Source organism: Macrotis lagotis, chromosome 4, assembly GCF_037893015.1.
Source record: "Macrotis lagotis isolate mMagLag1 chromosome 4, bilby.v1.9.chrom.fasta, whole genome shotgun sequence".
Classification (NCBI taxonomy): Eukaryota; Metazoa; Chordata; class Mammalia; order Peramelemorphia; family Peramelidae; genus Macrotis; species Macrotis lagotis.
This window is the reverse complement of record NC_133661.1, coordinates 46,911,670-46,939,108: the sequence shown is the minus strand read 5'-3', so window position 1 is coordinate 46,939,108 and position 27,439 is coordinate 46,911,670. Positions and strand designations below refer to the sequence as shown.

Genomic DNA, 27,439 nt, shown 5'->3' with positions numbered 1-27,439 from the left:
AAAACTCTCTGAGAACAAATCCTTCAGACAAAGAATAGAATTCAGGGAGATTGATGAATTTACCAGAAATCAGGAATCAATACTTCAAAACCAAAAAAATGAAAAATTAGAAGAAAATGTGAAATATCTCATTGAAAAAACAACTGATATGGAAAACAGACTTAGGAAAGATAATTTGAAAATTATTGGAATACCTGAAAGTCATGATCAGGAAAAGAGCCTTAACATCATTTTCAAAGAATTACTACAGGAAAATTTCCCTGATATTCTAGAAGCAGAGGGCAAAATAGAAATGGAGAGAATTCACCGATCCCCCCGAGAAAGAGATCCCAAAAAACCAACCCCTAGGAATATTATAGCCAAGTTCCAGAACTCCCAAGTCAAAGAGAAAATATTACAAAAGCAGCCAGAAAGACACAGTTCAAATATCGTGGAGCTGCAGTCAGGATCACACAGGACTTAGCAGCAGCTACATTGGAAGCTCGCAGGGCTTGGAATACAATATCCCGGAAGGCAAAAGAGCTTAGAATGCAGCCAAGAATCAACTACCCAGCAAGGCTGAATGTCCTCTTCCAGGGAAAAAGATGGACTTTCAATGAACCAGGGGAATTTCAAAGGTTCCTTTTGGAATGGTCAGAGCTGAACAGAAGGTTTGCTCTTCAGATATAGGACTCAGGTGAAGCATGGAGATTGGAGGAGGGGGGGAAATATGAGGGACTTAATGAGGATGAACTGCATGTATAGAAAAATGATACTGATAATATTCATATGAACCATCTCAGTTAATAGAGCAGGTAGAGGGAGGTTTTATAGTTGAAGCACAGGAGAAAGCTGAATTTGAAGATAAAATATGGTGTAAAAATGGAGTCAATAAGAAAAAAGGGAAATGGAATGGGAGAAAGAAAAAGGAGAGGGGGAATAGTCCAAGCTATTTCACATAATAAGATTTTTTTTTTTATTACAATGAGCTATTGCAATGATATGGAAGGGGGGAGGCAAGGGGGAATGAGGGAACCTTTGCTCTCATCAGAGATGGCTAGGAGAGGAAACAGCAAATATACTCAATGGGGTATAGACATCTGGAGTAAGAAGGAGGGGGGAGCAGGGGGAAGGGGTGGGGATGTGAATAAAGGAGGAGAGGATGGACCATGGGGGGACAGTGGTCAGATATAACACATTTTCTTTTTTTACTTCTTGCAAGGGGCTGGGAATGGATGGCCTGCCCAGGACCATAGGGCCAGGTGGATTCTGGGCCTAAGGAGTGGTATGGGGGCTCAGGGCTTCTTGGCCCTAGGACCAGGGATCTGTCTGCTGTGCCACTCAGCAACCCTACAGCAGAGTCAGAGTGAAAGGAGAGAGAAAATATAGTACATGCTAGTGGAGAAATAAGAAAGAAGGGAGTTGCGATCAGCAATGGCAACATTGGAAAAATACGGAATTAACTTTTGTGATGGACTTATCATAAAGAATGTGATCCACTCACGACAGAGTTGATGGTGTTGGAACAAAGACTGAAACACATTTTTTGTTATTATTATTTGGGGGAGGGTGCAGGGCAAGTGGGGCTGGGTGGCCTGCCTGGGGCCACATAGCAGGGTGATCATTGGGTTTCTGGGGCTGGATTCGGACCCAGGTGCTCCTGGCTCAAGGGCCAATGCTCTGTCTGCCACCCAGCCACCCCTACTATTATTACTATTTTATTTTATTTTGGTTTTTTTTTTTCTTCTTTTTGGTTTTTACAAGGCAGTGGGGATTGGGTGGCTTGCATGTCACATGGCTGGGTGATTATTGGGTTTTTGAGGCTGGATATGGACTCGGGGGCTCATGGCTCCAGGGCTGGTGCTTCATCCATTGCACCACCTGGCCATACCTACAATTATTACTATTATTTTTTTTAATTTTAATCTTTTTTCTCCCCCCTTTACTTTTTTGCCCAAGCAAGTCTATCTATATTAATGGGGGAGGGGTATTTTGTTTACTTGTAAACAAGTATATTTTATTAATGTAAAGAAAAACATTTATACAAAATGAGAATAAAAAAACTGAATTAAAAAAAAGAAAGGATGAACAGCATCTGCTCTAGTCTTTAGAGGTTAAAGGTCTTCTGATTGATTTCACCCTGCATATGTTGAATCTGTCTTCTTCTGGGGCCGTTTGCAAAATAGAGAGCCAGATTTTTACAAGAATTTATCTCCTAGGTGGCCAGCCCAAAGGCTAAGTATTCAACTATCAGCATCCCCTCAAAAGTTGAGGAGGTCTCCAAATCCAACAGTTAGTAGCCACCATGTCTTGGTGAGCCTTCTTCCTTGCCAGAGTCAAGCCAGAACCAGTATTTTCAAATTAAGCACAAAAATACAAGCAATTTAAAACCCCTTCAAACCATCCTAAAATCCCCTACAAACCTTAAACAAGATATGAATTAAAAAGAGAGGATTTGAATGACCAGAAGGATCCTGTAAATTAACTTCAAATAAATGGAATGAGTAAGACAAAATGCTAAAGTGTACCAAGTTAGATGGATTACTTCTGTCACAGGATCCTCCCCTCTCTGTTGTCTAAATAGTATGAGGAGGAATGGTTCCATCACTTTAAGGCTCTTCATGGATTTAGGACAAGGAGATTTCTCTCTCTCCTCTTCTCCCTATCCTGCAATTAATAGCTGTTCAAAGAAAAAGCAAATGAGAAAAGACATGTCCTTGCCTCGGCAGGCCTTAAATAGGACCTTGAGCTCCTGGATGCCTCCTGCCTCATTTCCCCCTAAGCAAAGGTCAAGGACCAGTGATTCTGAAACATTGGTAGCTATGTTTCACAGCAAGCTGCTGAATTCCTAAGTCTGAGAGTCTGAGAGTTCCTGAGGCAAGAGCATACTGTCCAGTTGGAGATGATTTGCATAATAGCAGCTTTTTGGAGGGGAAAAAAAAAGCACCACCAAGAGGAAGATTTTCTACCTGAAAGACTAATGAAAAACAACATCCAGGTGTACAGAAAATCTCGAACTTGTAAGTTTCTCAGACAGATCCAAGGTGAAAACATACATCCAAAATACTTTTCCAACAATCCAGGGGGAGACAAATGGACAAAATGGATTGAATGAAACATTCTAAATATATATCTATATCTATCTATATATGACATCTATATTATATATTTAAGGAGGTAGCTAGTTAATAGTGTACCAGTCCTGGAGTGGGGAGGACCAGAATTCAAATCTGGCCTCAGATACTTGAGACCTTGGGCAAGTCACTTAACCCTGATAATCCAAGGCCATCTCTAGTAGTCCTAATTCATATCTGGTCACTAGAGCCACATGCCTCTGGAGGAGAAAGTGTGACTGATGATCTAGCATAGCCCTGCCTCACTCAAATCCAGTTCACTCACCTGTCATGGCATCATCTCCCTAATGTTATGGTCTTCTTCAAGAACGTATTATATTATATATTTAGTTCTTTTTCTAGAATGGATTCACAATTTAAGGAGACCATAGAGGAGAGTCAGGCCCCTGCCTGTTGATACCATTCAAGTGACACTTCTATGAAAATTTTGTTTTGTTCAGGCAAATTCGAAACAAAAAAAACTTCTATGTCCATATGATAGGTTTTGAGTTCAGAAACCAAATATAGTAAGATATAATCTTATAGTAAGATTAAACTGTTTTTCCATAATTTTTGACTCCAAAAGAAACTCAGAGAGAAAAACCACATGTTCATAAAACTGAGCAGGAAAAGAATCAGAAGCAATCTGGAGATGATGGTGAAAAATATGTTGGGGAAAAATGGTTCAGGAGTAAGAGAGGTCAGATACAAGGTAAACAGAAGCTTCATGGTTATTATATTACAAATTTTTTTCAGAGAGTTGGGAAGAACTAGAAAATAGTGATTATTGACTAGGCACAAAAATGTGAGTTTTTAAAAAATTTATTTATTTTGAATTCCACAACCTTTCCCCCAATCTTGCTTCCCCCCACAGAAGATGGTCCTAATCTTTACATTGTTTCCATGGTATACATTGATCCAAGTTGAATGTGATGAGAGAGAAATCATATACTAAAAGTAATAATAGTCTTTGGTCTCTGTTCAAACTCCACAAAAAATGTGAGTTTTAAAAAAATACATAAGTGGATACTAACATGGGACTCATTTCTTTATTGGCAATCTATATTAAAACACAGCAAACACAAAATCAATAACAAATTTAAAAAATCATATTAGATGATAAGGTATTCTACTGATGATAGTGGGTAAAAGAATAGTCATTGTCACAAACTATCACTTTTTCCTAAATAATTTTAAGTTGGGGCAGCTAAGTGAGGCAGTGGATAGAGCACTGGCCCTGGAGTCAGGAGAACCTGAGTTTAGATCTGACCTCAGATATTTAAGAATTACTTAGCTGTGTGATCTTGGGCAAGTCACTTAACCTCACTGCCTTGGCAAAAACCAAAAGAAACTAATGATATTGATTTTAAGTTATATAATTATATAATTATAAGTTATAGTATATAAATTATATAACTCAAAAGTGCCAAAATGAATCCAAAAAAATCTAGAAGCTGCCAAGGTAAGATTTCTATTCCTGAGTTAAAATTCAGCCACAGACACTTATTAGCTTATGACCTGGGGCAAGGACTTTAACCCTGTTTGCCTCAGTTTTCTCCTCTGTAAAATGAACTAGAGAAGGAAATGGCAAACTACTCCAGTATCTCTGCCAATAAAACTCCAAACGGGGTCACACAGAGTTAGACATGACTGAGAAACAATAAAGTCGAGACGATATAATAAAAATAACAATTATACCTAAGTTAATTTACTTATTCACAATCTAATTGAAATTTTTTAATAGAGATAGTAAAAAGTATTAACAAAATTCATCTTGAAAAAAACATAAGGTCAAGAATATCAAGGGAATCAATTAAAAAAAGGTGGCCTAGTTGTACCATATGGCAAATTACATTACAAAATGGTAATCATCATAGCAATCTGGTTAAAATTATTCATGTTCCAAAATATTCATGGCAGCCCTTTTTGTAAGTGGTAAAGAATTGGAAATTAAGGGGTTGCCATCAATTGGGGAATGGCTGAAACAAGTTATGGCATATAAATGTTATGGAGTACTATTGTTCTATGAGAAATCATGAATGGCTGAACTCTAGAGAAGCAGGGGAATCAATTACAGGATCCGATGCTGCATGAAGGGAGCAGAACCAAGAGAACATTATACACAATAACAACATTGTGAGTTGATCAACCTTGATGGAAGCAGCTCCTCTCAGCAGTTTAGAGAGCTAGGACAACCCTAATAGACCAGCTATGGATAATGCCATCCACATCTAAAGGAAGAAAAAACAAAACAAAACAAAAACCTACAGAATCTGAATAAACAATACATTCACTTTTTAAAATTTTTCTCTTATATTTTTCTTTCCTATCTCATGGTTTTCTTTCTTTTTCCTTAATCCTAATTCCTCAAACAGAAAATGATTAATCTGTAAACATGTTAAACACAAATGTGTGCACCACTAAGGGGAGAGGGGTGGGAAGGGAGAGTGGAAGGAAATCAGTTAACTTAAAAATATGTATTCGCATGTGGATCAATGTTGAAAAACTTTCATAACAAGTCACTGGGAAAATATCAATAAAAAAAGAAATAGTGTGATAGATCAGTGGAATAGTTTAAGTATATGATACATTAATAAATGACCAGTGTAATGAAGTGTTTGATAAACCCAAAGATCCAAGTTTTGGGGACAAGAACTTACCATTTTACAAAAATGTTAAACAATTAAATAAAAAGTAGGCATAATCTAAAATCTCACACTGTATACCAGACAAAGTCAAAAGGGACATAGGGTTTATACATAAAAGGTGAGATCACAACTAAATTAGGGGACCATGGAAAAATCTACCTGTCGAATCTATGGATAAAGGAAACATTTAAGATCAAAGAAAAGTTAGAGAGATCACAGGCAGTAAAATGGATCATCTGACTTCATTCTACTCATGCTATTTAACAATGTTGGAAGAAGTAGTGAACCCATTACTAATTTATGTTATCTAATTCCAACTTCTTGAACAAAATGTCTACATTGTAATCTGACTCCCTCCTACTTTACAGTCTTTTTACATTTTTCATTCACCTCCTCCTCCCATGTTCTGCAGTACACTGACTCTGGCTGTCTTACTGTTCATCGTACAAGATATCTAACTCCCAGCTCTGGTCATCTTCCTCTGCTTTCCCCCAAATCTAGAACACATGCCCTACTTAATCTCTGCTTCTTAGGTTCCCTGGTCCTCCCTTGTTCAACATTTTTATTGGGGTCTTAAGACAGTCATGGATAGCACTTTTACCAAATCTGTGGATGACATGAAATGGGGAAGCATAATAGCTAATATATGGAATGACAGAAACAGAATCCAAAAAGATATTGATAGGCTTGAAAAATAGATCAAACTCTAACTGGATGAACTCTATTTGTAATAAATGCAAATACTAAGTAGGAAAAAAATCAACTGTCAATCTACAGGGGGAATTTATATAAGTTTATGTGGCAATTACCTGAGAGTTCAGGTAGACTAAACTCAATGTGAGTCAGTCACAAGGGAGAACAAGCCCCAAAGCTAAGGTAATCTAACACAGCGTGCCCAACATATTTACACATAGTAGGTATGTAAAAGTGTTCATTAAATTTGCATTTAGAAGGCATAAACAGAAACCAAGTGTTTTATGATCGAGTCTACTTTTCTCATCTTCAAATTTTGGAGAATCAAAAGCTTGTTGACTTAGCAGAAGCAAAAATGATTAATTGATGCACATACTATTCTGTAGTATAAATGGTTCATCAGGTAATCAAGGAAAACAGGTGTAAAGACACAGTACCATTACTGAAACTTCATTCAGTTCATGAATATAGTTCATTTTCTTAGGGACTGCTTTTATTGAGATCATATGCTGCCCATAATGAAGAATTTTTCTAGTTTGCCATGAGCATTTATAATGTCTGTTTAGAAAAGATGTACTTTGTAAATAGTTGCTATTATTAGTTTGTTTTATATCCTTGTTATTCTTTCCAGAAATATCAAAATGCCAAACTATACAAAAGAATCTCTCCTACAACAGGCTTGATATATTATCATTTGGTCTTTTAGGGGAGGAAACTGTGTAATATCAGTCAAATTAAAGAATGTAAATGTTCAAGCAACTTCACTTTATAGAGGCAATAAATCAAGTTTGAGCCCTGAGAGGTTCTGAAGGCATATGACTACAAAGCTGCATTGTTTTGGTACCAGTTCATTCTTTACATCATCTTCATGCCTTAATTGTTCCTTGATAGCTTCCTTCTTGTAGACAAAATGGTCTTTATTTGGAGCCAATTTTTATAATTAATCATAAAATATTTAGTTTGTTTTAAAATTATTAATTTTAAGTAATTTTTTTTAAAAAAATCACTTTTAGCAGAAGTTCATGATGTTAATCCTCATTTTCTACAATCCTCTTTTGCCTCCTTTTCTGAGTTTTGCAAGACTAGAGATTTAGAGAACTGTACATGGTAAAGAGCTATAAAACTTTTCATGATTGATTATTGAGAATACTAGTGGAAGAGAGAATCATAAGGTTTTCCTTTCATCTAGTTTTACCTGTCTATAATTTGCCACCCATTCTAGTTCTATATTGTTGAGTCAGTTACAAAGAAAAAGCCTTAAATTTCTCTGCCTCTTCAGATACCTGAGAATTCTTATGGCTCTCTTTCCAAGTCTTGTCTTCTATATATTAAATGCCCCAAATTCCTTTAATTCATCATCATATAGCATGATTTTGAAGTATTTCACTTTTCCTGCTTTATTTTCTGGATTTTTTTACAGTTTCTCAATGTTCTTCTTAAAGTGCAGTATGCAAAAGTAAAAACACAGCACTCCAGAAGAGGCTCTATTCTCCAGTCACTAATGATCTCTTAATTGTTGAATCTAATAGATTTTCTTAATCATCATTCTCTTTTTAAAAATTTTAACATTTATCAGTGAATATAAATATATATAAGAAAGATTAAAAATGATTAAAAATGATTATATGTTAAATAATAAATGTATTTAATTTATATTTTAAATGTGAATGTTAATTTTAATAAAGTAACAAAAGTAATAAAATAATTTTAATAAAATAAAACTGAGACAATGTATATTCAAAAAAAAGATTAACAAGACAGACAAAATTGAAAGCCAACTTGATTTTTAAAAATGAAAACAGAAAACCAAATCAACAAAATAACAAGTGAGCAAAGTGAAATAACAAAATCAGCATAAAAAGAATAATCAGAATTTACTATCCATAGTTATATGCTGGGAAAAAAAGAAATACAAAATAACAGAAGAACGAACAGAAACAAACAGAAAACTTAAATACTCCAATCTCAGAAAAGTAAATGGAATAATATATATAAAGGAATTACCAAAGTGGGGAGAAACTCCTGGTCTCATTGAATACACTGGAGAATGAATTAAATCAAACTATTAAAGGAGAATTCTCTATCAAACTGTTAAAGAAGAGTATTACACAATTGTTTTCAAAAATTAAGAAAGCAAGCATTCTACAAGATTTTTTTATAAGACATTGTTCTAATACCTTAATAAGTATAAAAGAAAAGGTAAATTATAAATCAATAGTACTGATGAAAATTGATTCTGATAGTTTAAATAAAATCCTAACAAACATCCCCATAATAAGTCATCCAAGGAATAACTTACAATGACCAAGAGTAAGAATAATTCAACATTAGAAAAACAATTAACATAATTGTAACAAAAAGATCTAAAACTACATATCAATAGATGCAGAAAAAGCCTTTGACAAAGTGCAATATCATTTAAGTTATAAATTCTACAAAATATAGGCATTGAGTGTCTTATTTAAATCATAAAAGATCACACCTGAAACACAAAGCAAGCATCATATACAAGGACAATAAACTAAAAGTTTTCCTAATAAAGGAGTAAAGAAAAATGACCAATTTCCCAATTAGTATTTGATACACTTCTAGAAAGACTAGCAATAAAAATAAACCAAGAGAAATAATGGTAGAAAAATAAGCCAGAAAAAGATAAAATTATCCCTATTTGCTGACGACTGAATGGTTATTCAGAAAATCCTAGAGCAAAAGATCAATGGAAACAGTAGTTTCAACAAAACTACAAGCTACAAAAGAAATCCACAAAAATCAGTATCATTTTTCTTATAACATTATCCAAGAGACAATGGTATAAAGGGAACTCCCATTCCAAATACTATATATTACATAAAATGTATGTAGCTGATTCAACTTAAAGTCCAGAAAATAATTGTAAAAATTCAATTTTAAAGTACTTTTTAAATAAATAATAACTTAAATAGCTGGAATAGTCAGTACTCAAAGATGAGCAATCTTAATGCCTTCTACAAGGATGAACATGGCTTCAAGGTCAGCTACCACACTGATGGCAAATTCTTCAATCTGAAAAGGCACCAAGCCTAGACCAAGTGGAGGGAGTATTGGTGCAATGTCTTCTGTTTGCAGATGATTGTGCCCTCAATGCACAATGCCTCTGAGGCTGAGATGCAACAAGGTCTGCATCGATTCTCTGCTGTTTGTGCCCATTTTGGTCCAATAGTGAACACCAAGAAAACCCAGGTGCTCCATCCACCAGTACCACACCATCCACATGTGAAATCATCAATTGCAGCAAATGGAGAAGTTCTGAGAACTATGGACAAGTTCATTTCCCTTGGCAGGGTCCTTTCCAGGGAGATTCTGGCATGAGAAGCTACAGGACCAGACACTGAGGTGTTTTCTTCAGCTAAACTACCTGGCATTCCAATATTATTATAGAGATGGACACATGGTTAGAATGCCAGACAAACACTTGCCAAAGAAACTATTTTATGTAGACTCACACAGGGCAAGCATATACAAGGGGGACAGAAGAAGCAATACCAAGACACCATCCCCCCAAATTGAAGGCTATCAACTTGTTTCTATTTCTTTGGCTCCACAAAAATACAGTATGTGTAGGTGTGTATATATACACACATGCATATATACACATGTGTATATATTTATGCATGCATGTATATATGTATATATATATATATATATGTATATATATGGACTTCCTTTTATCAAAGAGTATAGACATTTTTAGTCACTTTATTTGCATAATTCCAAAGTGCTCAGCAAAATGGTTGGAGTGATTCGCAGCTCCATATCATAGGAGACCCTGGCACAGGGCTGTCCAGCCTGGTATACCCTCATCAGTGAGGGTGCTGCGCTCTATGAGGAAGGCAGAATGAAGCAGCTCAAAATAAATGGTAAATGTGTTCACGTGGACTATTTGTGCCCAACAGAGCTTTCTGAGGTTGAATTGGTCTGATCAGTCACAGGTGGTGACACTGTAATTTGTCTCAAACACAGTTATGTCATTTTGGTTTTCTTCAACAATGAAGGACAAGAACCAATGAACTAAAAATGACAATAATTTGAAGTTAATTTACAGTTTTAATACTATATCTATCAAATTATCAAAGGGATATTATGAGAAACTATAAAAATAATAAAAATTCTTTTAGAAAAACAAAAGATCCAGAATATCAAGGGAAATAATGCAAACTTGTAAGCATGAGGGTGGACAAGTGAATAGTGTTTCCAGACCTCAAACTATCATCAAACCATTTGATGTTGATGTTTTTTAAAGTAGATCATTGAATGGACTAGATAAACAACAGAAACAATGAGTCTCAAAAACCTTGATTTAAAAAAAAAAGTTAAGTACATAGGAATGAACTCTTTATTTGATTAAAAAAATGCTGGGTCAAAATTAGGCTGAAACTAAGATTTTGGATAATATTCTACAATAAATCTAAAATGGATAGATCACTTAATCTTAAGGATCTTACTATAAAACAGTGAGAAATGAAGCACATCATATATCTTTTACAGCTAGAGGGAGATATACTCTTAACAAAACCAGAAAAAGGCAATTACAAAAGATAAAATAGATGACACTTTGATTACATGAAATTAAAAAATTATGAACAAACAAAATTAATGCATTGAGGATCAAAAGGGAAGTAGTTAAATGGGAATAACATTTGTCAAATTTCTCAGATAAGGGTTTTGTATGCAAGATACATAAACAACCCTAAGATTTTATATTACACCCAGCAGATTGGCAAAGATGTTAAAAGAGGGGAAGTAAATGTTGGGAATTTTGGAAGATAGGCAGACTGGTGCATTGTTGGTGGAGCTGTGAATCACTCCACTCATTTTGCCCAGAACTTTGGAATTATGTAAATAAAATGACTAAAAAGGCCTATACTCCTTGATAAAAAGGAAGTCCCTATACATACAAATATACATGCATGCACAAATACACATATACATATATACACCTACACATGCATACTGCATTTTTGTGGAGCCAAAGAAATAGAAACAAGTTGATCCTTCAATTTTGGGTGGTAGTTTAATAAACTGTGCTACATTAACTTAACAGAATATTTACTGTGCTCTAAGAAATAATAGATATGATGAATATGGACAATCAGGGAAAGACTTACATGAAATAATGCAGAACAGCACCAAGAAAATTATATTATATATTAAAATCAACTGAATTCAGCAATGTAAAGAAGCACCACCAAAAAAGTTCATAAGTGAATGGTGCAAAATTACAAAGAACTAGAAATAAAAAAATAAAAATTTAAAAAAGAATAAGCATATTCTCAAAGGAAAAATATGAGAAGTTACATATGCAGAGGGAAAAGAATCATGAATGTGGAACATTGTAGTGGCACATATTCAAATTTTTTCAATGTATTAATTGATTTTGCTGATCTTTATCTTTCTCATTTATTTTAAAATATACATATATGTATATACATGTATGCATGTATACATGTGTGTCTGTGTGTCTGTATGTATGTATACATATTCTCTATTATTTGCAATAATGCCCTAGAAGTAGATAAGGGAAAGATATTGGGAGGAATTTTCTGCATTATCAAAACAAAATATATAAAATTATTAGAAAGAAAACAAAAATAACCAGTGTTCTAGATATAGCTATATTCCCATGCTTTCTATAATAGTTGTTTTTTTAAGATTCCTTACTGCCATTACCACAATTTAACAATTTTAAACATTTGGAAGACAAAGTCCAGTCAGCAGCAACAACAGGGAAGATGATAGCATCACATAGAAGAATAAGTCATTCCCCAATTAATATAGTCAAAGAATATATAAACAGCCAGTTTTCTTTTTTCTTTTTATTTCTTTCAAAAAATTTTACCTAATTCAAATTTTATTTAAATTTCTGAATTCTCGCCTTCCTTCCTCTCCCTTCCCCCATTGAAAAGGCAAGAAAAACAAAATACAAATGTCTAATCATGTAAAAAATATTCTTGCATTAGCCATGACCAAATGAAAAATAAAAAAGAGTTAAGGAAAATATGCTTCAATTTGCACTCTTAAATACATTAACTCTATCTGCAGATGGACACCATATACCGTTTCATTATGAGTCCTTTGGAAAAAGAGTTGGTCATTTTACAGGGTAGATTCAGCACAACAGTATTCTATCACATTCATATACCATAATTTGTTCAAGCTATTACCCAAATAATAAGCAACCCTTAAATTTTCAATTCTTTGCTAACACAAAAGGAGCTGCTAGAAATACTTGTATACATGTGGTTCCTTTTCCTCTTTCTTTGAACTCTTTGGGGTATAGACCTAGTAAAAGTATTGCTAGGTCAAATAGTATTTAATAGCCCTTTGGTTCACAGTTAAATTAAGAGCAGTTTTCTAAGGAAGAAATCCAAATTACTGAGTGCCATTTTAAAAATGCTCCAAATCTCTAGTAATTAGAGAAATGCAAATTAAAGCTGATCAAAATACCCTTTAGGATTGATAGCTGACAAAAAAAAAAGTAAAACAACAAATGTTGGTAGGATCTGTAGGAAACAGGTACATTCATATGCTGCCAGTGAAGTTGTTAACTGGTTCAGCTGTTCTGGAGAGTAATTTGGAATTAGTGATACTTCAACATCTCCATGTATTTTTGAAACCATCTAGCTACAAAATAATTGGCATAAAACAATATTCTTTAGCAACTTTTGTGCCTTTATTCAACACTAAGGAACAGTTCTTCAAAACATTTTATAATATTATGAGAAAGAGAAAATATCAACTGATAGGTTCAGTTAATACATACAATGTATTGTTAAAGCATATAATTTTTTCAGCTCGGTTTGACTAGATTTAACTTGAAATCAAATTGAATCAAGGATTATAAAATATTTTTCTTTTTGACAAGGAGGAAACTAATTTCATCTTGAACATGTGAAGTTTATTTCTATGTTCTTCTCCCTTCAATGATAACCATTTAAGTCAGAAAATCTCATTGAAATCTGCCACCTTACCATGTTCAAGTTATCCTACTTTAGCAGGTTAGTCTACTATATTTTCCCTGAATGTTGTGGCAAGAAGTAATAACAGTTTCTTCAACTATCCATTCAAAATGAAAAATACAAATTAGTAGTTACTCCAAAGATAAGAAAAATAAAACTGAGCTGCAAATAAATTTAGACTATGGATAAATTTGCACTGATTCTGCGAACAATGTAAGAAAATCTAAATTAAAGACCTAGAGGTTATAGGACTTGTTAGTTACCTGGAAAGTGTTTACTGTGGCAAAGGGAGAGGGAGGGAAGAGTACTGCTAAAAATACTTTGGGAGTTTTCACATACTTTACTAACCTACAATAAAGTAAATAAGAGATAATGAAAATGACTGCCTATATATGTCTTATTAAAGTATGTCCATTTTTAAGCAAGGACAGAAAAATTTTCGGATTCAATGGTATGCAGACATGCATTTAGTATTCTGTAACATTAAATTTTTTAAATGCCTCCCAAACATTCAAATATCTTTTGAATATATTTCTCCCTACTTTCCTATCCAGTACAAATGATCCTTATAACAAAGGATTAAAAAAGGGTCAAGTTTTTTAATTACATGGTATGTAGTATCAGTTTTTTATTTTTTCCATTTATAGTGTTGTAGTCACTGTGTATGATATTTTCCTGGTTCTACTTATTATACCCAAAGTCCATTTATGTAAGTCTTCCCATAGAAAAATATTCCAGGATCAGATATTTTTTACAAATGAATTATACTAAAATTCAAAAATTCCAGTACCATAAAACCCTAAAAACATAAAGAGGAAGAGTGGGGACTCTATGAAATCTCTTTCTTGATGCAAATATATTATTAATACCTAAACCAAGAAAGTCAAAAGGAAGAAAATTACACTCCAATATCCCTAATGGAATACTGACAAAAAATTTTTAATAAAATGTTAACAAAGAGGTGACAGAATTTCAGCTGGGCTATTTAAAATTACAAAAGATGATATTGGTAAATTATTGCACTCAATTCGCCAACAAACTTGGAAAACTCAACAGTGGCTACTAGATCAGAAAAGATCATTTTATGCCCGACCCTAAAGAAGGGCAATGCCAAGAAATGTTCAAATTGCTTAACAATTTCATTCATCTCAGACACTAGCAAAATTATGCTTAAGGTTCTGCCAGTGAGGGCTTAAGCACCATGTGAACCAAGAAATATCAGAAGAGCAGGTTGGTTTCCAAAAAGGCAGAGGGACTAAAGGCCAAATTGCCAACATAAGTTGGCATACATAGAAAGAAAGGGAGTTCTAGAAAAATACTTCTGTCTTATTGATTACACTAAAGTCTCTAACTGTGGATCAAAACAAAATGAAGCAAATTCTCAAAGATATGATAGTACTAGATCATCTCACTTATCCCCTGAGGAACTTGTATGTGGGTCAAGAGGCAATAGATGGAACAACTGATTGATTTAATATTGGTAAAGGATTATGACAAGTTGTTTCAACTATATAGAGTACAATATGTGAAATGTCAGCTGTACAGAATTAAATTTATGGGACAAATATCAACAGCTATGCAGATAATACTACTCTGATGGCAGAAAGTAAAAGAAAATTTAAAAGTTAAGGAGAGTCAAAGAGTAGAGTGTAAAAGCTGGTTTGAAGCTTAATATAAAAAAACTAAGATTTTGGCCACTGGCCACTCACTTCCTGGTACTTAGAGGGAGAAGAAACGGAAACTCTCAGATTTTCTATTCTTAAGCTCAAAGGTCAGTGGCCGTCAAAGGCAAACAATGACTGTATAAACTTAAAAGATGCTTGTTCCTTAGTAGGAAACTGTAGTAAATATGGATAATAAACTAAAAAAGCAAAGAAATCACCTTGACAACAAAGGTCCATAGAGTGAGAACTATGGTTGTTCCAAGAGCAATGAATGTCTTTGACAGTTGGACTATAAGGAAAGGTAAATGCTGCAGAATCAACACTTTCAAACTGTGATACTTGGAAAGACTTTTTAGAGTCCCACTGTCAGCAAGAAGATAAAATCAGTCAAAATTTAAAGAAATAATTGACTAGCCATTGGAAGTCAAATACAGAAGTTGAAGTTTTAACTACTTAAAGATCCTATAATGTTGGAAAATACTGAAGGCAAAAAGAAAAGGGGACAGTAGAAGATGAGATAAATAGATAGTGTCATAAAAGCATTGAGCACAAACTTGGACATCCTTCAATAGAAAATGGAGTATATAAGGGCCTAGCATGCTAAGAATCAAACATGACTGAACTGAACAAATATCCCTAAAATTATGAGGGAAGTAGCAAGAATCACCCTCTGAAGACTTGGCTCACTGATGCAAGCACCCCACTGATCTCACTGACATGGGAATCGCTCCAAGAACACATATCACCACCTCTCTCTGCCTATCCCTCCTGTGCCTGCAGTCCACTTCCTCCATGCATTACACTGCTCTGCCTATATGCTGCTCATCCCTCCTTTTAACATGACCAGCCCATCTTCTGTGCCTCCCATGCAAATGTCTTCATGATCCATTTTACTCCTGTTCTTTCTCTAAGTTTCTCACTAGTTAGGTACTACTGTTAACATATTTCATCATCTGCACCACCATGACCTTCATTATCACTAAAAAGGAGGAAGACTATTGAAAGATATTCTTTAGAGAACATGAAAAACAGGTAAAAAAATCTACCCAAACACTCCTGGAACAAGCAGACCTCATTTTACCCAACACTGACAGAAGAAGATTATGATGGCAATTTAGAACCAGGTTGCTGCTAACAAAAATTCAGAAGAAACTCAAATATGCAAATAAAACAAGGAAATAATTGTAACTATACATTACATCACTGCAGGTTGCAACAATCTGTTAACTAACAAACACATAACAAGAAATGATCTTGGGGTGGCTAGGTGGCATAGTGGATAAAGCACCGGCCCTGGAGTCAGGAGTACCTGGGTTCAAATCTGGTCTCAGACACTTAATAATTACCTAGCTGTGTGGCCTTGGCAAGCCATTTAACCCTGTTTGCCTTACAAAAAAACCTAAAAAAAAAGAAAGAAATTATTTGGGTGCTTGAATTATATTTTAGAAACTCCCTACCTTCTAAGAACTGGCAAAAGAAAAATCCTCATAATACATTTAAGACCTAAAAATATCCTGCAGAACTCAATCAACTAAACTAATCTGTTCTGAAGCCAAAGCATTACAATAATAAGCTAATATGTTTATCCCCATCATCCTGTCTGCTACTAGAGTTTTATCAAAGATGATTTCAGGGAGCCTAGAGAAGAAGGACTTAAAATCTTTTATTCAACTGCAAAAAGCAGTTATTTTATCCATACAACATTAGATATAAGAAAGAACAATATAATGATTTGTCCTGGGACACTATCTGAACTCCACTGAACAATATGAGGCTTTTACAATGTTAACAACAAATAATAATAGGGAGGGATCGAGACATAGTGGACAGAGGGTCAGATTTAGATAAAGAATACTTACCTGATATAGAAATGTTAGAAAACCTAGACATGACAGACTTTTTAGAGAAAACTGAATGGGGATAGAAAGGAATATATACTTTTTTCCCCCTGCAGTACATGGCACTTACACAAAAAATTGACCATGTACCATTATAATCAAATGCAGAAAGGCAGAAATAGTGAATACTTCCTTCTCAGATCATAATGCAATAAAAATCACAAGCAATAAAGGGTCATGGAGAGACAGACCTAAAACTAATTGGAAACTAAATAACCTCATTTTAAAGAATGATTGGATCAAACAACAAATTATAAAGAGAATTAATGATTTCATCCTTGATAATGACATCAACCAGACAACATACCAAAACTTAATGGGATACAGTCAAGGCAGTTATTAGGAGATATATTAATCTTTTGCAGTTTACATGAATGAAATAGAGAAAGAGGAAATCAATGAACTAAGCATGCAACTAAAAAGAAATTAGAGAAAGAACAAATTAACCCCCCCAATTAAATAGCAAATCAGAAATTCTAAAAATTAAAGGAGAAATTAATAAAACTGAAAGCAAGAAAACAATTGAACTAATCAGTAAAACCATGAGTTGGTTTTATGAAAAAATCTAATACAATTGATAAACCTTGGGTTAATTTGATTTAAGAAAGAAAGAAGAAAACCAAATTACTAGTATCATAAATGAAAAAGGTGAACTCACCACCAATAAGGAAAAAATTAAAATAATAATTTGTAATTATTTTATACCCAACTGTATGTCACTTAATTTGATAATCTAAGTGAAGTGGATGAATATTTACAAAAATATAAGTTGCCTAGGTTAAATGAAGAGGAAATTAAATACCTAAATAATCCTATCTCAGAAAAAGAAATTAAAACAAGTTATCATTGAATTCCCTAAGAAAAAAATCTCCAGGGCCAGATGGATTCACAAGTGAATTCTATCAAGCATTTAAGGAACAATTGTTTTCAATTCTATAGAAACTCTTTGGAAAAATAGGGGAAGGTGGAACTCTGCCTAACTCTTTCTATGACACCAATATGGTGCTGATACCTAAACCAGGAAAAAAGAAAACAGAAAAAGAAAATTATACGCCTATCTCCCTGAAGAATATAGATGCAAAAATCTTAAATAAAATCTTAGCAAAGTGATTACAGCAAGTTATCACTAGGATAATATACTATGACAAGTAGAATTTATTCCAGGAATGCAGGGTTTGTTCAATATTAGGAAAACTGTTAGTATAATTAATTATATCAACACCAAACCTATAAGAAATCATATGATTATCTCAATAGGTGCTGAAAAAAGCCTTTGACAAAATGCAACACCCATTACACTAGAGAGCTTAGGAATAAATAAAGATTGTTCTTTAGAATGATTAGCAGTATCTATCTGAAACCATCAACAAGCATTATATTCAGTGGGGATAGACTAGAGGCATTCCCAATAAGATTAGGGTTGAACCAAGGATGCCCATTATCATCACTACTATTTAATATCATATTAGAAATGTTAGCTTCAGCAATAAGAGAAGAAAAAGAAATTGAAGGAATTAGAATTGGGAAGGAAGAGACAAAACTCACTCTCTGCAGATGATGTGATGGTATACCTAGAGAATCCAAAAAAATCATCTAAAAAACTACTAGAAATAATTAGCAACTTTAGTAAAGTTGCATGATATAAAATAAACCCTCATAAATCCTCAGCATTTCTATATATTACTATCAAGATATACCAGCAAGAGCTAGAAAGATAAATTCCATTTAAAGTAACTTCAGACAATATGAAACACCCAGGAGTCTACCTGCCAAGGCAGACTACTCAGAAACTATAAAAACAACTATAAGACACTCCCTACACAAATAAAATCAGATTTAAATAACTGGGCAAATATCAACTACTCATGGAAAGACTGAGCTAATATAATAAAAATGACAATTCTACCTAAATTAATCTACTTATTTAGTGCCTTACCAATCAAACTTTCAAAAAAATTACTTTAATGAGCTAGAAGAAATTGTAACTAAATTCACATGGAGAAACAAAAAGTCAAGAATATCCAGGGATTTAATGAAAACCAAATCTAAAATTACACTATAAAGTATTAGTCATCAAAACTATCTGGTATTGGCTAAGAAATAGAGTGGTGGATCAGTGGAATAGCTTAGGTGCAAAAGAGGTAGCAAGAAACGATTACAGCAATGTGCTGTTTGATAAACCCAAAGAGTCCAGCTTCTGGGATAAGAACTCTCTCTTCAATAAAAACTGTTGGGAAAATTGGAAGTTAGTATGGCAGAAACTTGGATTAGACCAACATCTTACACTCTAAACCAATATAAGATCAAAATGGATACAAGATTTAGACATAAAAGACAATATAAAAGCAACCTAGGAGAACAAGGAATAGTCTACCTGTCAGATCAACTGGAAAGGGAAGCAGTTTATGACCAAGGAAGAGATGGAGAACATTATTAAAAACACATTAGATAATTTGATTACATTAAATTAAAAGGCTTTTGCACAGACAAAACCACTTGTAACCAAGATAAAAAGAAAAGTAGTAAATTGGGAAACAATTTTTATAATTAGTATTTCTGACAAAGGACTCACTTCTAAAATATATAGAGAACTGAGTCAAATTTATTTTAAAAAAACCCAAGCCATTCCCCAATTGACAAATGGTCAAAGGATATGCAAAGGCAATTTACAGATGAGGAAATCAAAGTCAATCCATAGCCATATGAAAAATTGCTCTAAATCATTATTTATTAGAAAAATGCAAATTAAAGCATCTTGGAGGTACCACCGCACACCTTTCAGATTGGCCAATATGACCAGAAAGGACAATGATTAATGTTGGAAGGAATATGGGAAATCTGGGACACTAATACATTACTGATGAAACTGTGAACTCATCCAACCTTTCTGGAGAGCAGTTTGGAATTGCACCCAAAGAGATTATGAAAAAGGGTAAAAACATCACTTGTACAAAAATATACATAGCAATCCTGTTTGTGGTGGCAAAGAATTGGAAATTAAGTAAATGTCCATCAGTTGGGGAATGGCTTAGCAAACTGTGTATATGTATGTCATGGAACACTATGTTCTATTAGAAACCGGAGGGATGGAAATTCAGGGAAGCCTGCAGGGATTTGCATGAACTGATGCTGAGTGAGATGAGCAGAACCAGAAAAACACTGTACACACTAACAGAAACATGGGGGTGATGATCAACCTTGATGAACTTGTTCATTCCATCATTGCAACAATCAGGGACAATTTGGGGCTATCTGCAATGGAGAATACCATCTGTATCCAGAGAAAGAATTGTGGAGTTTAAACAAAGACCAAAGACTATTACCTTTAACTCAGAAAAAACTGCTATTTTATTATGTAATTTTGCTGTCTCATACTTTATTTTTCTTCCTTAAGGATCTGATTTCTCTCTCATCACATTCAACTTAGATCAATTATACTATGGAACAATGTTAAGACTAAGTGACTTCCTTCTGTGGGGGTGGGGGGAGAGAAGCAAGATCAGGGGGAAAAATGTAAAACTCAAAATAAATAAAATCTTTCTAAAAAAAAAAAAGAAACCAGGAGGGATGGGAATTCAAAGAAGCCTGGATGGACTTGCATGAACTGATGATGAGTGAGATAAGCAAAACCAGAATATTGTACAACCTAACAGCAACATGAGAATTGATGATCAATCTTAAAGGACTTGTTCATTCCATCAGTGAAACAATCAGGTACAATTTTAGAGCATCTATGATGGAGAATAGCACCTGTACCCAGAGAAAGAATTGTGGAGTTTAAACAAAGACCAAAGTCTATTACCTTCATTTTTTTTTTATTAAAAAAGTGTCTTATGTGCTACACAATTCTGCTATCTCTAATATTTTATCTTCTCAAGGATATGATTTCTCTCCCCGTCCATTCAATTTTGATCAGTGTATTGCATGGAAAGGATGTAAAGATTTTCAGATTGCCTTCTATGGGGGGATGGAGGAGGGAAAATGATGGGTAGAAACTACTACTGTATATCATTGGAAAACAAATAAAATATTAATTTTAAAAAAGGAATACCTACCTGGGTTCAAGTCTTGCCTCTAACACAAAGACTATGTGACTGAGTAAGTTACTTCCCAATGTTCTCTGAAATTCTCTACGTTGTAGAGAACATGCCAACCTGGCAGGAATAGATGACTTTTTTCACAAATAAGTTCTTGATACTGGTGCAATCATAGGTCAGATACATATTTTTAGTAACAAAACAACTACAACAATCAGAACTGATTTATATAGGGTTTTAAAAGGTTGCAAAGCATTTTGTATATTTTATAAAAATCAATATTGCTGGAAAGCTAAACTAGCTTAAAACTATGTATGTTTATCATAAGATATTGATGCTAAACTTACCAGTAAGGTCTGTCCTTGGGAAATGAAGAAATGACCTGATTCAACTATGGTGAGAACAAGAGAACCTGATTCATCATTAGACTCAAATACCTACAAAGAAGAGAGAGAGAGAGAGAAGGAAAGTTATATAAGACAGTCATTGTTGGTATAATGAAAAATTCTCACCTTGTTTCCTTCTTTGTCTGATCATGAATAACTTTCTTTTTTTCAAGACAGCACAAACTCCCAAGTAGCTGAGAACTGCCCTTAGTCTATAGCCTTTAGTTTTTTCTTGCCATCTAAAATGTTTCAAAAGAATTTTTCAGTAATAAACTTTCTTTTTTAAATAGACTTCTACTGATTTCTTTTGTTTGAATACTGACTAGATTTCCCCCTAAATTTCTCTGGTACCTCTCTGAGGGAATAAATCCATATTTTTTAAAGGAGGAAGAGGAAAAAAATCAGTAAGCAAACAGGCCGTGTCCCTCTTGTTACTCAAAGCTGCTTACAAACTAATAGAAGGAAGACAACATATAAAAGGAAGTTCAAAAGTGAGAGATTTTAGAAAAATGAGGGAGTAAAAACAGGGGCTTCCATGAGCTCTCCCCCCAAACACTCTAAATACCTTTAAATGACTAACCAAATTCTCCAGTGGCAGAACCCACAAAAAACTGACAATTTTCCAACCCAAGACAACTTGGAAGATTTACAGTAAGGGTTGTTTATATTAGAGTTACAAGGGGCCTGCATTGCAGCCTGGGGCCATGCAGGAGCCAACTGGTTCCATCCATCCAGGAACAAACCCTTGATGCACCAGGGTCCCTGAGTCCATGGAAGGCATAGTGCTGTGCAGATCTCTGATTCCAGGTGCTACCAAGGAAAATTGGGAAGGTCAGCAGGAAAATTCTGCCACTAGAGTGAGAGCAGAGCCCAGTCCAGCACAGGCCTCAGTGCAGACCTGGCCCCTGGGTCCTAAGAGGAGGTCTGGGGAGCCACCCGGCAGCTGCTTCCATAGCACTTAGCCTAATTTGCTATCTCTGAGGCAGGACTTTGTATGGCTTCACCCATACTCAGATTCAGTCACAGTCTGGGGCTCCAGGCTCAGGAAAAGGAGCAGAAGAACAACAGAGCTTTATTGCCTACAGCAGAGCAGGTGGTGGTCACCCACAAACCAGAGCACAGGCCAGATGAGCAGTCAGGGCCTCTCAAAAGACCCTGAAGGAATTGAGAACTTGTAGAACTCAGAGGGATCTCCCTGAAATCAGCTGCAAAAATCCTAAAAAGCTTGGGACAGTGTGTCCTCCACTGTGGAAGCAGAGTCCCATCTTAGCAAAGAGTTAAAATCAAGTTATAGGCTGGGGAAATGAGCAAACAAGGGAAGAAAATAAATATGACCATGGATAATTATTGTGGTCCTCTGAGGATCAAAATACACACTCAGAAGACAACAAAGTCAAAGTTTCTATAGCCAAAGCCTCCAAGAAAAGTAGAAATTGATCCCAGGCTATGGAAGAACTCAAAAAAGACTTTGAAAATTAAGTTAGGGAAGTATAAAAAAATTGTGAAGAGAAATGAAATCATGAAAAAAGAAATCATGAAAACCAAGTCAGCAGCTTGGTGAAAGAGATGTCCCAAAACACTGAAGAAAGTAACATCTTGAAAACTAGTTTGAGTCAAATGGAGAAATCTGTCCAAAAGGCCAATGAGGAGAATGCCTTTTAAAGTAGAATTGGCCAGATGGAAAAGGTTCTCTGAAGAAAATAATTCCTTCAAATGTAGAATGAAGCTAAGGGAAGTAAATGACTTTGTGATAACAAAACCAAAAGAATGAAACACAAGAAAAAAAAGTGAAATATTTCATTGGAAAAACAATTGACCTGGAAAACAGATCCAGAAGAGATGATTTTAAAATTATTGGACTATCTGAAAGTCATGACCAGGAAAAAAAGCCTAGACATCATTTTTCAAGAAATAATCTAGTAAAACTGTCCTAAGATCCCAGAAGCAGAGGATAAAATAGAAATTGAAGGAATCCACCTCACCTCCTTGAAAGAAATCCAAAAATGAAAATTCCCAGGAATATCATAGCCAGATTCCAGAACTCTCGAATCAAAGGGAAAATATTATAAGCTGTAGAAAGTACCAATTCAAATATCATAGTGCTAGTCAAATTATACAGGATTTAGCAGCTTCTACATCAAGGACTCATAGGGCTTAGAATATATTACAGAAGGCAAAAAGAGATTGGATTACAACTGAGAATCAACTCCCCAGCAAAACTGAACTTCCTCTTTCAGGGGAAAAGATTGACATTCAATGAAACAGGGAAATTTCAAACTTTCCTGTTGAAACAGCCAGAGCTGAACAGAAAGTTTGATTTCCAAGTATAGGACTCAGGTGAAGCACAGAGAGGGTCGATGGGAAGGATTAATTATGAAAAATTTAATGATGTTAAACTGAGGGTATCCCTACATGGGAAGATGATACTGATAACTCAGATGAACCTTTTCATTTATTAGAGCAGTTAGAAGGAGCATTTATAGACAAGGCAAAGGAGGGAGCTGAAGATGAAGGTATAATATATTAAAAAGATGGAGTCAATGGGGGGAGAAAGAAATATACTGTAGAAAGGGAAAGCAGAAAAGGAGAGGTAGAATGGGGTAAGTTATTTCACATAAAAGTAGCAAGAAAAAAGCTTTTGCAATGTAGTGGAAAAAGAAGGAAGGGTGAGGGGAAATGAGTGAGCCTTCACTCTCATAAAAAGTGGCACAGAGAGGGAAGAACATACACAGTTAATAGGCTATAGAACTCTATCTCACCCTAAAGGAAAAAGGAGAGGAAAGGGATGAGAGAAAAGGGATGGAGGGAGGGGTGTAGGTGACAGAAGAGAGCGAAGTTCATGGAAGAGGGTAGTCAGATGTAACACTTTTGAGGACACATAGTGAAAGGAGAGAGAATAGAATAAATGATGGTGGGGAATGGAGGGGAAAACAGCTAGCAAAAGCAATTGTGGGAAAAAGTATTGAAGCACCTTCTCTGATGAACTTATGATAAAGAATGTGATCCGTCCCAAAGACAGAACTGATGCTGTCTGAACACAGACTGAAGCATACTTTTTTTTGCTCTACTTTTCTTAAGGATTCTCTTTCTTGGGGCGGGAGGGGGTTATGTTTACTTTTACAATATGACTATTGTTTCTATGTTTCTCATGGCTACCCATTTTTAACCTACACCAAGTCACTTCCTTTCTCAATGCAGGGAATGGGATGAGAAGAAAGGAAGTAATTTAGAACTCAAGGTTTTAGAAGTAAATGTTGAAACTTGCTTTTGCATGTGGCCAGGGGAAAATTAAAAAAAAAAATAGAAGTGAAGGATTAATGTTACCCAGTCAAAGAGAAATTCAAGTTCAGCTTAGAGAAGAATTGAAGCATAACTTGGCCTGAGTACCATCCTGAAATAGAGATTCTGGGAGAAGTCACTGAAGTGGCAGAGGCCATAAAGTCGGGGATATTTCTAATTTGTGAATTCCAGAGTTGCTTTGAGCTTCTAGGATAAAAGAATTTCTGGAGAATAGTAAAGGAAATTCTAAAGTTAAGCCATGAGAGCAATTAATTGTTAACAACTGACAAGTCTTTTGAGAATAGCTTGTTCATAACCTTTAACCACTTAGCTTTTTAGAAATGAGTTTTAGTCATATATATTATGTATGCATATGTCTATGTACACACATTATGACAATGTCTATTCTGAATAACAAATATCTAAGGAAAATGTAATAGAATTCTTTTGCAATCTATTGTTTGCTTTCTTATCCTAGATGCATTTTGTTTGTGCAAAGTTTTTCAACTTTATGTAATCAAAATTATCTATTTAATCTTTTATGTCTTCTCTAGTTAAGAATTTATCTCCTCCCTATAGCTGGGAAGTGTAAGATCTACTTGTTTTCTAAATTTTTAATGGTAAAAATTTTAATATATAGGTCACAATGAAGTTTTAATATACTTGGAAATGCAGTATTATGTGGGGTCCCTATTGGTAAAAGTCATAATATAGATGCTGTAAATTGAATGTGGATTTCTTAGCAAATGTATCTAGCAGAAAAAACCATGAATAATATGAATTTCCTAACAAAAGTTTCTAAGAGTGAAAGTCATAACAATGAGTCACTATCAATGAAAGTCATGATAATAATTAATGTAAGCCAAAAAGAAAGCATACTGAACAGGAAACAATCAGGGCAAGACTAGGGTATGTTGTATATGTTCAGTCCATAGCCTAACAGGCCCAGAACTCCAGCCTAGACTGATAGGGCCCCAGGTATCTGGGACCACAGCTCAATGCTGAACAGAATTAGCACAAAAATATCAGCTAATCTGATATTCAGCTAATACACTTCATAACTCCTTTCTTTGTCTAACTTCTATATTTACTACATGGGGTTGGGGAGGTCTTATGCAGGAAATTAAATATGCTATCCAGCCTTTGTCTTTGACTATGCTATATGAGTATCCCAATCTGGAGCTCCCTGGCTGCTTTCTTCAATATCATGCTGTACCCCTTGTTTGGGGGGGGGAGTGTTGGATATTCCACTTAAGTGGGATATGGGGCAAGACAGTTACTTATGATCTAAACCTAATTTCTGCCACGCTGATTTACAGTTTTCCAGATAGTTCTTATCAAATAGGGCTTTATTTCCTAAATAATATACAGTTTTAAGATTATAAAATATCAAATAAAGTTACATTTTCCAATTCTAATTTTCTAATCCTATCAGTTTGTTCCATTAATATTTTTACTTTATTATAAAATTTATTCCTCATTTTATTATAAAATACTTTAATTTTTAAAAGAAGTGCCAAATAATTTTAGTTTTACAGTCTGGATATGCTATTTGTCCTTCACTCCTAACTTTTTTCACTATTTCCCTAGATATTTTATATCTATTATTTCTACAAATGAATTTTATTAATTTATTGAGTCCTGCAAAATACTCCTTGGAGAGTCTGATTGTCATAGCATTAAAACTGTAAATTAACTTTGGAAGTATCTTTTTTATTATATTGACATAGATCTACTATGAACACTGAATACTCCTCCAGCTATTTAAGTTGCTCTTTATTTCTTTAAGAAGTATTTTATAATGAAATATATTCAAGTATTGCAAATGCTCTGGTAATTCAAGCCCAAATATTTTGTGCATTTTATTGTTATTTTTGAATGAGATTTTATTTCATTGCTGTCTCTTGAATTTGGTTATATAGAAATGCTTCATTTCTGTGTGCAAACCTGAAACTTTGATGCAAATCTTAAATTGTTTATTAGTTCCCTAGAATGTTCTAATCAAATTATTCACCATATATTTTTTAAAATCCAATTTTATTTTATTTTCAGCTTCAAAGTCTCTTCCTCCCATCACCCCATTTGAAAAAGCAAGAAAAATAAAAATCATTACAATTCAATCAATCAATATTTATTAAGCACCTACTAGGGCCAGGTACTAAACTAGGCACTAGGAATAATAAAAGAAAAAATTCAGTCTCTGCCATCAAAGAACTTACAATCTAATGGGGGAGACATTATGAAAACAAACATATACAAAGCAAACTACATAATGGATCAATAGAAAATAATTGAAAGAGGTAAAGGCACTGAAATTAAGAGGCATTAGGCAAGGCTTCTTGTAAGAAGGTGGAGTTTTAGTTGGGACTTAAAGGAAGATGGGGAGGTCAGTAGTCAAATCAGAGAGGGAGAGTATTTTAGATTCAACAGATAGCTGCAGAAAATGCCTAGTGCTTAGTCAAGCAAAACAAAACAAATTCCTACACACACATCTATATTCTGAGACCATCATCTCTTTATCTGGAAGTGGGGAACTCATTTCATTATTAGGCCTCTAGAACTGTGATTGATCACTATGACATTCACAGTGTCTAAGATTTTCAAAGTTGTCTTTACAATATGAATATTATTCTGGGTTTGTTCATTTCACTTTGTATGAGTTCATAAAGTCTTCCTATCTTTTGCTGAAACCATTCCCTTCATTTTTTACAATTCAGTATTCCATGACATTCATATACCTAATTTGT

At 34.4% G+C, this 27,439-nt stretch overlaps 1 protein-coding gene across 3 annotated transcripts in view; it reads right to left on the bottom strand.

Annotated features, from left to right (window-relative positions):
• The window catches only part of REC114 (REC114 meiotic recombination protein), a 96,722-nt gene that overhangs the window by 34,136 nt on the left and 35,147 nt on the right, over positions 1 to 27,439 (bottom strand). For all 3 annotated transcript variants that reach the window (XM_074232679.1, XM_074232681.1, XM_074232680.1), the window contains exon 2: positions 21,375 to 21,464. In XM_074232679.1, coding sequence (XP_074088780.1) covers positions 21,375 to 21,464 — 90 coding nt within the window. The remainder of the gene's footprint in view (positions 1 to 21,374; positions 21,465 to 27,439) is intronic.